Source organism: Cololabis saira, chromosome 22, assembly GCF_033807715.1.
Source record: "Cololabis saira isolate AMF1-May2022 chromosome 22, fColSai1.1, whole genome shotgun sequence".
Classification (NCBI taxonomy): domain Eukaryota; kingdom Metazoa; phylum Chordata; class Actinopteri; order Beloniformes; family Belonidae; genus Cololabis; species Cololabis saira.
In genome coordinates, this window is record NC_084608.1 from 16,261,211 (window position 1) to 16,275,706 (window position 14,496).

General features: G+C 41.3%; 1 protein-coding gene across 6 annotated transcripts in view; it reads left to right on the forward strand.

The window, feature by feature from the left end:
- Positions 1–1,435: 1,435 nt before the first annotated feature.
- stau2 (staufen double-stranded RNA binding protein 2) overlaps positions 1,436–14,496 on the forward strand; it is a 112,096-nt gene continuing 99,035 nt past the window's right edge. For 3 of the 6 annotated variants that reach the window (XM_061713066.1, XM_061713062.1, XM_061713067.1), the window contains exons 1-5: positions 1,436–1,534; positions 9,038–9,248; positions 10,387–10,517; positions 10,667–10,856; positions 13,105–13,240. In XM_061713066.1, coding sequence (XP_061569050.1) covers positions 9,047–9,248; positions 10,387–10,517; positions 10,667–10,856; positions 13,105–13,240 — 659 coding nt within the window. In that variant the 5' untranslated portion in view covers positions 1,436–1,534; positions 9,038–9,046. The remainder of the gene's footprint in view (positions 1,535–9,037; positions 9,249–10,386; positions 10,518–10,666; positions 10,857–13,104; positions 13,241–14,496) is intronic. The other 3 variants (XM_061713064.1, XM_061713063.1, XM_061713065.1) reach the window with 3 other exon arrangements.

The window sequence follows — 14,496 nt, forward strand, 5'->3', positions numbered from 1 at the left end:
AAAATATATATATAAAAAAAAATTGAAACTAAACTTTTAACTTCCGTTTAAAATCCGTTTTGTCAGTGATGTCATCATTAGATTATGAATAGCATCAGTGTGTAAACTGCCTCCCATACAAATGTTGGCTCACACTGTAACTTGTAACAGGAGGTGGAGTTAGTTTCCAGTTTTACATACAGACCTTTACTAAAACATGGACAGTAGACTTAATCTATGTCAATGTGTATTTAAAACTTTTGACTTATTGTGTAGTCTTCACCTAAAAAATCTACTGAAGTTGTGATTAAATGACGTGGTGGAGTTGACTGTACAATTCCCTTTGAAATGCTGTGTATTGGTATTAAGTAGAGAAAAAAAACGTAAGAAAAAGGGCTTAAAACTGTATTTAAATGCAATAACTCAGAAAATGTACTTAGTTACTTTTTTGAAATTCATCCAGTATTTTGTTGGGACTTTTTTTCATGATGTGTTGTATGGCCCTGACCAATTTTGACCAAAAAGAGTCAGTCTCTTGTGAACGTCATTTGGTTTTATGCAAAATGACATTCAAATATCTTTAGGGTGAGGTTAAATGCATACACATGCCACCATATCCCAAGAAAAAGTGGCCAAGTGACGCCCTCTTTTGGCCGCTTTGCAATATCAAATATCAGAGGTGCCACACTCCTATGTTTTGATGTATGGTTTCCTTTTCCCTAATTGTTGTTAACAATAAACACATCCGGTTACATTAATGCATGTTTTCTCGTGGGACTCCAGGATCATCACTTGCTCAATACCATCAGACCATATGGTTTCTTGGACAAGGAGCTTGGAGTCTTGCATTTCTGTGGTTTGTGAGAAATACAATCCTGTTTTCTGCGGGTCTGAAGGGCCCCTGAGTCAATCACTGCAAACTTAGTTTAGACATAAGAAATGCAATTGTATGTATGAATGTAAATGAATACATGGAGAGAGAAAAAAAGATTACTTCATTAACAATTTGATCATTTAAAGTTTTGAAAATATTCTCTAATATTTTTTAAGTGTTATGCCTGTCAAAACTATAATAGTAAGAAATACACCGCATTATGTCAAGTTTTATTGCTTGCATAACTGCATAACAAGACAAACAACAAAACATAGAAATGTAACTACATTGCAAAATAATGATGCATTTTCGGAGAACAGATTAGAAAAGGTTAATAGACGGGATTTTGAATCAGAAGTTACACTGTAGCTCTGAGGAAGCGAACTCGGACTGAACCATTTCATCGCTGCGGGGGTGTCCGATTCATTCAGCAGTCACCGCAAACTTTTATAGAAGCGTTGTCGCCTTTTTTAAATATTTAATACTGGCGAGATTGATCAAATATACAAATTATACGTGGAAGTTTTGCATGGTAAATTTTTTTACCATGATAATTTACATTTACGTATTGGGTTTTAATCCCAGAAAAGAGATCATATGGTGTGTTCCCCCTCTTCCATCCAGTTCTCTTTAGTGTTTGCCAATGTTGGAGGTGTAACTGGGGTCTGGCCCTGGACAAAGGTAAAGAAATACGCTTTCATTTCTGTCCCGGTGTTCCGTGCTGGTGTCCGGGTTGCTTGTCAGCTTGTCGCCGGTTCGTGCCCGGTGTAAGGCGGGACTGAAACGTCCCCAGACTTGACTAAAGATGTGTCTGTGTGGAGATGCTAGCGAGAGGCAGCTCGGCCGATCAGCCATGATGAGCTGCAGCTCCAGCCGGCTACACGAGCTACCCGGGGGATTGATCAAAAATATCCATCTGGAGGGGCGACAGTAGCACCCCAGGGACGGGGTGTACGCTGGTCCGGGCTGCTAGTGCGTTTGCAGGTGTTGACATGTGACGGAAACACCATTTTCGTGGTGGCATCGTTAGCTTCCTGCTAAGTTGGGCACAGACGAGGCTGTGATGGAGGTTTAGGGGTTTGCAGACACATGAAGGTTTAGGGGTTTGCAGACACATGAAGGTTTAGGGGTTTGCAGACACATGAAGGTTTAGGGGTTTGCAGACACATGAATGTTTAGGGGTTTGCAGACACATGAAGGTTTAGGGGTTTGCAGACACATGAAGGTTTAGGGGTTTGCAGACACATGAAGGTTTAGGGGTTTGCAGACATGAAGGTTTAGGGGTTTGCAGACACATGAAGGTTTAGGGGTTTGCAGACACATGAAGGTTTAGGGGTTTGCAAACATGAAGGTTTAGGGGTTTGCAGACACATGAAGGTTTAGGGATTTGCAGACATGAAGGTTTGGGGTTTGCAGACACATGAAGGTTTAGGGGTTTGCAGACATGAAGGTTTAGGGGTTTGCAGACACATGAAGGTTTAGGGGTTTGCAGACACATGAAGGTTTAGGGGTTTGCAGACATGAAGGTTTAGGGGTTTGCAGACACATGAAGGTTTAGGGGTTTGCAGACACATGAAGGTTTAGGGGTTTGCAAACATGAAGGTTTAGGGGTTTGCAGACACATGAAGGTTTAGGGGTTTGCAGACACATGAAGGTTTAGGGGTTTGCAGACACATGAAGGTTTAGGGGTTTGCAGACACATGAAGGTTTAGGGGTTTGCAGACACATGAAGGTTTAGGGGTTTGCAGACACATGAAGGTTTAAGGGTTTGCAGACACATGAAGGTTTAGGGGTTTGCAGACATGAAGGTTTAGGGGTTTGCAGACACATGAAGGTTTAGGGGTTTGCAGACACATGAAGGTTTAGGGGTTTGCAGACATGAAGGTTTAGGGGTTTGCAGACATGAAGGTTTAGGGGTTTGCAGACATGAAGGTTTAGGGGTTTGCAGACACATGAAGGTTTAGGGGTTTGCAGACATGAAGGTTTAGGGGTTTGCAGACATGAAGGTTTAGGGGTTTGCAGACACATGAAGGTTTAGGGTTTGCAGACATGAAGGTTTAGGGGTTTGCAGACACATGAAGGTTTGGGGGTTTGCAGACACATGAAGGTTTAGGGGTTTGCAGACACATGAATGTTTGGGGTTTGCAGACACATGAAGGTTTAGGGGTTTGCAGACACATGTAGGTTTAGGGGTTTGCAGACACATGAAGGTTTAGGGGTTTGCAGACATGAATGTTTAGGGGTTTGCAGACACATGGAGGTTTAGGGGTTTGCAGATACATGAAGGTTTAGGGGTTTGCAGACATGAAGGTTTGGGGTTTGCAAACACATGAAGGTTTAGGGTTTGCAGACACATGAAGGTTTAGGGGTTTGCAGACATGAAGGTTTGGGGTTTGCAAACACATGAAGGTTTAGGGTTTGCAGACACATGAAGGTTCAGGGGTTTGCAGACACATGAAGGTTTAGGGGTTTGCAGACACATGAAGGTTTAGGGGTTTGCAGACACAAAGGTTTAGGGGTTTGCAGACACATGAAGGTTTAGGGGTTTGCAGACACATGAATGTTTAGGGGTTTGCAGACACATGAAGGTTTAGGGGTTTGCAGACATGAAGGTTTAGGGGTTTGCAGACACATGAAGGTTTAGGGGTTTGCAGACACATGAAGGTTTAGGGGTTTGCAAACATGAAGGTTTAGGGGTTTGCAGACACATGAAGGTTTAGGGATTTGCAGACATGAAGGTTTGGGGTTTGCAGACACATGAAGGTTTAGGGGTTTGCAGACATGAAGGTTTAGGGGTTTGCAGACACATGAAGGTTTAGGGGTTTGCAGACACATGAAGGTTTAGGGGTTTGCAGACATGAAGGTTTAGGGGTTTGCAGACACATGAAGGTTTAGGGGTTTGCAGACACATGAAGGTTTAGGGGTTTGCAAACATGAAGGTTTAGGGGTTTGCAGACACATGAAGGTTTAGGGGTTTGCAGACACATGAAGGTTTAGGGGTTTGCAGACACATGAAGGTTTAGGGGTTTGCAGACACATGAAGGTTTAGGGGTTTGCAGACACATGAAGGTTTAGGGGTTTGCAGACACATGAAGGTTTAAGGGTTTGCAGACACATGAAGGTTTAGGGGTTTGCAGACATGAAGGTTTAGGGGTTTGCAGACACATGAAGGTTTAGGGGTTTGCAGACACATGAAGGTTTAGGGGTTTGCAGACATGAAGGTTTAGGGGTTTGCAGACATGAAGGTTTAGGGGTTTGCAGACATGAAGGTTTAGGGGTTTGCAGACACATGAAGGTTTAGGGGTTTGCAGACATGAAGGTTTAGGGGTTTGCAGACATGAAGGTTTAGGGGTTTGCAGACACATGAAGGTTTAGGGTTTGCAGACATGAAGGTTTAGGGGTTTGCAGACACATGAAGGTTTGGGGGTTTGCAGACACATGAAGGTTTAGGGGTTTGCAGACACATGAATGTTTGGGGTTTGCAGACACATGAAGGTTTAGGGGTTTGCAGACACATGTAGGTTTAGGGGTTTGCAGACACATGAAGGTTTAGGGGTTTGCAGACATGAATGTTTAGGGGTTTGCAGACACATGGAGGTTTAGGGGTTTGCAGATACATGAAGGTTTAGGGGTTTGCAGACATGAAGGTTTGGGGTTTGCAAACACATGAAGGTTTAGGGTTTGCAGACACATGAAGGTTTAGGGGTTTGCAGACATGAAGGTTTGGGGTTTGCAAACACATGAAGGTTTAGGGTTTGCAGACACATGAAGGTTCAGGGGTTTGCAGACACATGAAGGTTTAGGGGTTTGCAGACACATGAAGGTTTAGGGGTTTGCAGACACATAAAGGTTTAGGGGTTTGCAGACACATGAAGGTTTAGGGGTTTGCAGACACATGAAGGTTTAGGGGTTTGCAGACACATGAAGGTTTAGGGGTTTGCAGACACGTGTAGGTTTAGGGGTTTGCAGACACATGAAGGTTTAGGGGTTTGCAGACACATGTAGGTTTAGGGGTTTGCAGACACATGAAGGTTTAGGGGTTTGCAAACATGAAGGTTTAGGGGTTTGCAGACACATGAAGCTTTAGGGGTTTGCAGACATGAAGGTTTAGGGGTTTGCAGACATGAAGGTTTAAGGGTTTGCAGACACATGAAGGTTTAGGGGTTTGCAGACACATGAAGGTTTAGGGGTTTGCAGACACATGAAGGTTTAGGGGTTTGCAGACACATGAAGGTTTAGGGGTTTGCAGACATGAAGGTTTAGGGATTTGCAGACACATGAAGGTTTAGGGGTTTGCAGACACATGAAGGTTTAGGGGTTTGCAGACACATGAAGGTTTAGGGGTTTGCAGACACATGAAGGTTTAAGGGTTTGCAGACACATGAAGGTTTAGGGGTTTGCAGACACATAAAGGTTTAGGGGTTTGCAGACACATGAAGGTTTAGGGGTTTGCAGACACATGAAGGTTTAGGGGTTTGCAGACACATGAAGGTTTAGGGGTTTGCAGACACATGAAGGTTTAGGGGTTTGCAGACACATGAAGGTTTAGGGGTTTGCAGACACGTGTAGGTTTAGGGGTTTGCAGACACATGAAGGTTTAGGGGTTTGCAGACACATGAAGGTTTAGGGGTTTGCAGACACATGAAGGTTTAGGGGTTTGCAGACACATGAAGGTTTAGGGGTTTGCAGACACATGAAGGTTTAGGGGTTTGCAGACACATGAAGGTTTAGGGGTTTGCAGACACATGAAGGTTTAGGGGTTTGCAGACACATGAAGGTTTAGGGGTTTGAAGGGGTTTGCAGACACATGAAGGTTTAGGGGTTTGAAGGGGTTTGCAGACACATGAAGGTTTAGGGGTTTGAAGGGGTTTGCAGACACATGAAGGTTTAGGGGTTTGCAGACACATGAAGGTTTAGGGATTTGCAGACACATGAAGGTTTAGGGGTTTGCAGACACATGAAGGTTTAGGGGTTTGCAGACACATGAAGGTTTAGGGGTTTGCAGACATGAAGGTTTGGGGTTTGCAGACACATGAAGGTTTGGGGTTTGCAGACACATGAAGGTTTGGGGGTTTGCAGACACATGAAGGTTTAGGGGTTTGCATACACATGAAGGTTTAGGGGTTTGCAGACACATGAAGGTTTAGGGATTTGCAGACACATGAAGGTTTAGGGGTTTGCATACACATGAAGGTTTAGGGGTTTGCAGACACATGAAGGTTTAGGGATTTGCAGACACATGAAGGTTTAGGGGTTTGCAGACACATGAAGGTTTAGGGGTTTGCAGACACATGAAGGTTTAGGGGTTTGCAGACATGAAGGTTTGGGGTTTGCAGACACATGAAGGTTTGGGGTTTGCAGACACATGAAGGTTTGGGGGTTTGCAGACACATGAAGGTTTAGGGGTTTGCAGACACATGAAGGTTTAGGGGTTTGCAGACACATGAAGGTTTGGGGTGCAGCTCCACCAGTCAACTCTGACGTCCCTCCTTCTCAGACTTATCCAGCTGCCACCAACGCATTTCTGCGTGCTGTGATTGTGCAGGTTGACACATAGGAAGAGCTTGAAACTGAGACCCTGTAGAAACAAGATGTACAGATGCACCAACCACATGAACAGAGAGAAAATATTTTTTTGGAGGTCGCTCACTTTTCCTTTTTCCTTTTTCTTTTCTCAATAGAGTCATCCAAATATCGCTGTGGGTTTCCCCAGCCCTACCGTGAAACATGCACGCATAGGGGACACCTATAACCATGAGTACAGGGTAAAAGCACATAAAACATAGTTAATATCCGAAAACATCCACATGAAACCTGTCCCCACTAGTTTATATGATATATAAACATTAACATTGCTCTGTTTAATGCATCACCTGGAGGAATGGACTGAGGTTTGGCCATATTGCCTGTTGCCTAGTAGAGCCAGGTTCAAAGCTGTCATCCCATGAAGCATCCAAGGGCAGCATTTTTAAAATTTGTGCTTAGTTCCTGCCACACATTAATATCAACCAGAAATGGAGCTGTACCGGCAAGATGTCCGGATTCAGTTTTACATAAAACATATTATCTTACCATATGCTACTTACTATCATATGGAGAAGGAAGAAGAACCCCTTGAAGTTCTAAAGTTGAACATATTTGATATAAAGAAATCATCTGGTTTTTACTAGGCCTTGAAATTAAATGCAACTAGGGCTGGGCGATATATCGAGATTTTAATATATATCGATATATTTTCAAACACGATATGGTACGAGACAATATCGTTTATATCGATTTAAAAAAAAAAAAAAGATTTTTTTTTTTTTACATTTTTTTTTAAATGATTTTGATATAGCTTATTTTGTGACAAATTGACTTGAATGTTTTATTTGGGATTTGCACAAATGTTTTGTTATTTGGACAACTGTCAACCTCAGTGGAAAAGTCTGCCTGTTACTGTCTACATTGTATTAATTGCACAGTGTATTTTAATTTAATTGTTATGCAGGAAAGGGATATTTGTTTTATTTTATTCAAGAAGCATTTTTATTCTATATATGCAGGCAGTTTATTTTTATTTCATTTGTTTTATACATTTTGATATTGTGCAGACCTCTGTTAATAAAGGTACCTGTGTGACATTTGGCACGAGGCTTTGTATTAAAACTGACTGTTTTTTTAAGGGTTTGCCTCAGGAAAAAATGAAGCTAACAGAGATGCTATGCTATAATGCTTTGGGGGAAACCCCAATTATGGCACAGAAAAAAATATCGATATATATCGAGTATCGCCGTTTAGCTAGAAAAAATCGAGATATGACTTTTGGTCCACATCGCCCAGCCCTAAATGCAACCTATACATTTCATTTCAAGGCCTAGTAAAACACTAACTCAAGGCATAATCACACTATGAAGTTATTCATTCAACAAAAAGCTAGTGATGCGACCAGACTCACATTATTATTGTGTAATTTTGGCCTGGTCTGTTTAACAACATTCCTTTACTTCATTGAGGTTTGCAATTATTTGCAATCCCACCACAGCATTTCAGTCAGGATGTGGTTTGGACCTTGCCAAGACCAATGCTGCACTTTTACTCTTCTTTTTTCAATTCATTTTTTGGAGAGATTTGCTGGTGTGCTTGGATAATTTTTCCAATTGGATGACCTAATATAATTCCAGTTGTTGCTGTTGGACAAATGACCTCACATTTCTGACTGTGGAATACCTTGGACCATGGAGGAGTTCATAATAGCCCACCTCATTGCACCCCCGTCCTCTGTGCTTGACAGGTGTTATGAGCTCCAGCTGATACGTTGGTGGCCGGCCCCGTGCAAAATGTCCAGACATCTTCATCTAGGTCTGTTGTGTACAAGGGGACATTGTCTGGTGGTTTGTTCAGATACATATTTGCAAACCTAAGCCATGCTTGTATGTCCAAACAAGCCATTAGATTCAGTTCTTAGGTTTATTTCAATATCTCTGAGCATTTCACGGTCCGACTCCGTGGTGAATTTGCAGGGAAATCCATTCCCGGAAGATTAGCAAATGTTTTAAATGCTTCTAATTTCTGAATAATCTTTCACGCTTAAGGATGTCTGACTTTTTGCCCCTTGCTGTTGAGTTAACACACAGCTGAATGCTTCAGCCCAGGAAACTACCTAAACATCTACTTTTACTCACAGTTGCTGATGATTGATTAATCAAGTGTTTAGTCTTTGCTCAAGAAAAAATGATAGCCTAACGTGCCACATGTTGTTCATCCGGCATTGCTTTTCTTTCCTTTTTAAAGATTATAGAAACAACCTTGTTGATAACAGCTGTCAGCTTGATGTAGTTCAATGTATCTGACATATAGTTTAGTTGAGGGGCACAGGCTTTGTTCTTTTTCCAGTGAATTTAGCCTTAGTAACACGAGTAAAGCTCATTTAAATAAAGCTTCATTGTCTGGATGTTTAGGTGCCAGTGGATCAGAATCTGAGACGGGCTTCAATCTGCTCAGTTTGGAGTCAGCTCTGGAGGCTTAGTGCACACAATATGTGAAACGATAGTAAGAATTTTAAAGAGTTATGAAAGGAGTTTTGATTTATTTTTGTGTGTAGGCTTTATGTCTAATGATGTAGATGTAAAACCCTTACTACAGTTCATATCAAAATGTATCGAACAAACTATTAAACGTTGTTTATTACTGTGGTGGTTTCAGGAATAGAGCATGGCTCAAGTGAAAGTACAGACCGCAGCACCCCTGGCTGGTCCTGGCCTCTCCCCTGAAGTACCCCCGACGGCCATGGCCAGTCCAGGAGCCCTCGGTCTGCAGCCCTCTGTCAACGGCACAGGCCCGGCCCCAACACCCGCCTGCCCCGCTCCTGCAGTCGGATATGGGGCCGCCCCTGTGTCTGCCTCACCACCAGGTAGTGGTGAATAATATTTCACGTTAGATGTGGAGTTGTCATTCTTCTTAATTGTCTTCTGGGATTTCCACCAAGTGTGATAAGAGTTCTGTAATTCAATAAAAATCTGGTTTGTTAGTATTGCACATAGGCATGGGACGATATGAAAATTTCATATCACGATATTAGTGGACAAAAATATCACGATTACGATATTATCACGATATTAGCGTGTCGCTTATAAAATTCTTAAAATGCAAGGAAAAACACTAACCGTGGATCCACTGGTTCCTTCAGAACATTTATTCTCAAATCATTCTCAACACAGTGACACTTGAGGTAGAGAACAAATAGTGTACTGTAAATGTTATGCATTACAAAGTGTAAACTATAGTTCCGGTACTTATTTGAACTTTCTTTTTTTGTAAGAAAATACTTCCCTGAGATTCGAAAGAAATAAGTGACAAATAGAAATAAAGTGACAAAGTAGAGCCAAATGCACACTGATTGTATTACTCTCTGAAACTTTAACAGTGGCTGGCTGCCTGCTACTTAGTACGGCTCTCTGGAAAAATAATAAAATAAAGGCACTGCTCTGTAGTATACAAAACAAAAGCTGCATGGCCAACACAAAGATTGAGTGAAAATAAAGTGCCACAGTAGTCAAATGCACACGGATTGTACTACTCTCTGAAAAAATATTGAATAAATAATAATAATAAATAATATTAATAAAATACATGAAAAAAATAACACTGGCTTCTACCTGGCTGGTAGCCTTGTGTGACCAAAAAAAAAAAAAAAAAAAATTGGCGATAATTACAGTACCCCACGATAACGTTATCGCGGCCGTTTTTTATCGCGATATACGATAATATCGTATATCGCCCCATGCCTAATTGCACAGTTACTGGGTGACAAGTTTACTACCTCACTTGTTGTACATGTACGTTATCACTAGTAAATACTATAATTAAATCAATAAATAAAGATGCCTCAAAGTTACCATGTTACCATGTGTCTATGTAGAGGTTCTTATTTTTATACTGGCGACTAAATGACTGAAATATCAGACCTTTGAAAATGTTTATGAATGTACAGTTGTCCTGTGTGATTTATGTTGCTCAGTATCTCATGTTGCATGTTCTGAACTTTGCAAAAGGCCCGCCCCAGGAGAACATGGCAAACCCTAAAGAGAAAACTCCAATGTGTTTGGTGAATGAGTTAGCCCGTTTCAACAGGATCCAACCACAGTATAAGCTCCTCAATGAGAGAGGTCCTGCACATGCTAAGGTGAGGAGTCGAACATTTCAGGTGTCCAGATTGTGGACGTCATAGTATAATTGGTAAATACCTATAAAAGTCTGTGTTTTTGCATGCTTTTGCGTGCCGTTTTTTTTTGTAATGACCACTGAATCCGGCAGGGGTGTTGTCCCCATCAGGTAACGTCCTTCTCCCCGGATGTCTCTCAGATCTTCACAGTGCAGCTGACTCTTGGGGAGCAGGTCTGGGAGTCGGAGGGCACCAGCATTAAAAAGGCCCAGCACTCCACTGCTGCCAAAGCGTTGGCCGAGAGCGTTCTCCCCAGGCCAGCGCCCCGCTCCCCTAAAGTCGACATCAACAGCAACCCAGGTACTGGCAACCTTCTCAACATCACATGGGACTGACTACATTTACCTGCCTACAATAATATAATATTTGAATTATGATGGGGGTGATTACTTGAGCTGCTTTTAGAATATTCATTTCATTTTCTGAGTTTTCTTGTTAGAGACGAATTAATGGGATGTCCGTTCATCCCCCCCGTTGACAGAACGTGCAGAGCTTAAAGAAAACCAAGAGATATCCTAACACAACCAGATATGACCAGTACTCGAGTTGTAAAAAAAAATCAGGGGGGATGGTGGATTTTATCATATGGGGACAGATAATTTGTGCTGATTACAAATAATATAATATATTACAAATAATAGCACTGACCAAAACACCTGCAGAAATACTGCAGGAATGACATAGCAGCAGTTAAATGCAGCCTTCTGTAAGCTTTAAATATCCACTGGGCTTACATCAAATACATCAAAACACAACAATAAAAACAGTTTTCTGAACTTATCAATATGACTCTGTCCTTCACAGGATAAGTAAAATGGATCACTGCAAAAACTCAAAATCTTAACAAGAATATTTGTTATTTATATTGTTACACTTATTTCTAGTTAAAATGTCTCATTTTAGTAACAAAGATCTCATTACACTTAAAACAAGACTCATCACTGGAAAAAACAACAATTTTCACCTGTTTCAAGTACATTTTCACTTAAAATAAGTAGAAAAATCTGCATGTGGAACAAGATTTTATTGCTTGTAATGAGAAGATAAATCTTGTCCCACTGGCAGATTTTTCCTACTTATTTCAAGTGAAAATTTACTTGAAACAGGTGAAAATTGTCAAATAAGTTATTTTTCTGGTGATGACTAAATGTTGAAATAGCAGTAAAACCACATTCATTGAAGAAATGACATAAGGGATGGAAAGGGGGGATGATTTTTACTGTTTTTATTTCAGGGGGGATGCCATCCCCCCTCATCCCCCCTCAACTCGAGTACTGGATATGACTTAAGTGTCTGTTTGCTTTTATTTCTATCTGTGCATATTCCTACGAGAGAGGATGCATTTCTCATCAGAACTCAGAATAACACCTGTTTCGGTGTTCCCGTCAGGATTTAATGCGGCAAACACGAGTAGGCAGTGTTATGATGCCATATACTGTTGAGAGTCTTTAATTCAAATCTCCAAGTCTATGGATCCATATTCATGTTGGTGGCACTGCACCTTCTGTTATTGTCTAGTTGTTTAGAAGTCTAGTGCCTTCAGATCGGGCCTAGCAGGAACCAGTGGGACCCGGTACATCCATTTACTGTCTGGAGAAGTCTGGTCAAAGTGGTCTTCAGCAGAGGATATCGACCAAGTAGCCACACCTCTGACATGGAAACAAGGCTAAACAACACGATTGTACACAAAAAAAAAATAATGAAAGGGTTCAGAAAAATGGCAGCACATGTTCTCGACTGATGAGTCAAAACTTTTTTTTATTATTTTTCTGTAGCAGAAGGTCCTTTGTTGGCTCCAGACAACAGTGAAATATGGTGGAGGCTCTATGCAAGTTTTGGGCTGCAAATCTTGCAATTGATACTGATGGTGTCCTCAGTGCTGAGAAATGCAAGAATATTATCTAAAAATGTGTATTTGATACTGTCTAAACTACTTCACATGCTGGAGCACATAACAGATAACTGACTTCTACAGGGAGCTGATTTACTGCAGGATATGGACAGCAGGTTTTAGCTTCCTCAAGTTGCACTGTTACTTTTGATTTCCAGACCCACATCCTGTGCAGACATGCATTGATGATGTCACTACTTGGTAGCGAAGGGAGGAGGGAAGAAAGTTGACATAAGCCTGTGATGCTGTTCTGTCAGTAGCAATAAAATGACAGTGTTTTAACTTAACTTTATCTCCAGATGAGTTACATTTGGATTATCCATGATCAGAACATGGTCAGTACTGACCCTTTCAATAAAATGTAAAAGCAGGCTTTTATTTTATCTATAGTGAACTGAATACTACTAGGTCTGTTTTACCCCCCCAACCCTTTGTGACATTCCAGTTGTTAAAAACTTATAGCCGACTTATAATTAGTGTAAGAAAGTCTTGTGATGAGGTCAGCAAGGCCAGAGGGGGCGCTATAGGATTAGCAGTGGATCCATCAGCAGGTGGATTTTAGGGTTCAACACAGACATTCAAGGTTTCAAAATGTTTCGTCAAATCAGCTACTGCCTTTTAATATCTCTGTTTCTCTGTGCACCCTCACTCACACAGGCAGTATAACACCCACGGTGGAGCTGAATGGTCTGGCCATGAAGAGAGGAGAGCCAGCGATTTACAGGCCTTTGGATCCCAAGCCCATGCCCAACTATAGAGCCAATTACAACTTCAGAGGCATGTTCAACCAAAGGTGAGCCCTCGAAACGTAACTTCTGCTTCATCTGCTGTTTATTTCTTGCTGGAAGTACCGCGACTGAAAGAGAAAACATCTTGTGTTAGTCTGTTTGGGATTAATTGGGTGTAGTTTCCCAGCATGCTCTAGAGAACGTTTTTATTATCATGTCAACATTTCATGAACTGTCATCTGTTTTTGTTACTTTTTATGCAAATTGAACTGTTTTTCTGTTGCTAAGTATCCGTTTTGGTGGAGATTGTTTTGCATCATGAGTGAGAGTGCATTTGCAGTTAGTAACATCCCTATAAGGCATACTGTTGGTTATGTTCACTCAAGGAAGGAACATTATTCAAGGTATTTTGTAGTATAAATGTCTGCAAATAAGTTAAAATGGAAGGACTTAGAGGCAGTTAATAAAGAGACGATGTGTTTAAGAGCAAAGAAGAGTTTTCTTGTTGGAGGTGCTGTTTGATTGGTTTTGAATGTGTTCTTTTGAGATGCAGCTTCTCTCGTCCGTGAGAGAATTTTTTAGTTCAGGGCTGTTCTGGCCTGCTTTAACTCCTCTTTTATATTACAGTTGGTTTTTTTTAAATCATTGGAGTGAGTGTGTATGTGCACGTGCTGTACATAGCAAAGCCATGCCATGTTTGCAGCTCTCAATGTGGAAAGTGTAAGGAACTTTCTTTCTTGACTCCAGTTCGAGGTCTTAGGTCATCTGCGTGAAGGTGATTGCAGTTTTCTTTTTACAAATCTGAATTCTGATTTCCTTCTTAAGAACCATAATCAACTTCGTGCATTGGCTTAATCTTTAAACTATTTTAGGTTGCAGACCGGATGTTGTACTGGCTTTATAGCATGTTAATGTTTGTTAGCTTTATACCACTGAGCATGCCCAGCAGGGTGATGGTGTTTAAAGTTTTGGATTCAGTTTGTTGTTTCCGTAACCAAATAGTGGCCATTATCGATCAGAGCCAATCAGACACAAATTGTCCATCTCCGATTAGCAGCTGGTGCATCTTTAGTACCGTCCAACGATTCCTGTAAATGCATAAAAATGCCTCTGAGGTGCAGCTCATACATTTAATGAGGGGATGCCATCGAGAGCTGGGGATTTCTTGGGCTGGTTGCCACCAAATCCAGGTCCATTGTGGTTTTCCCAGTTCAGTCAATAAGAATATCACGTTTAAGTTTATCAGAGACTTACGGTGAAGTTTTGTTGTAAAGTGACCACAGGTTTGAGTGACGTCCTACATGCTTGTTTACATCATTTG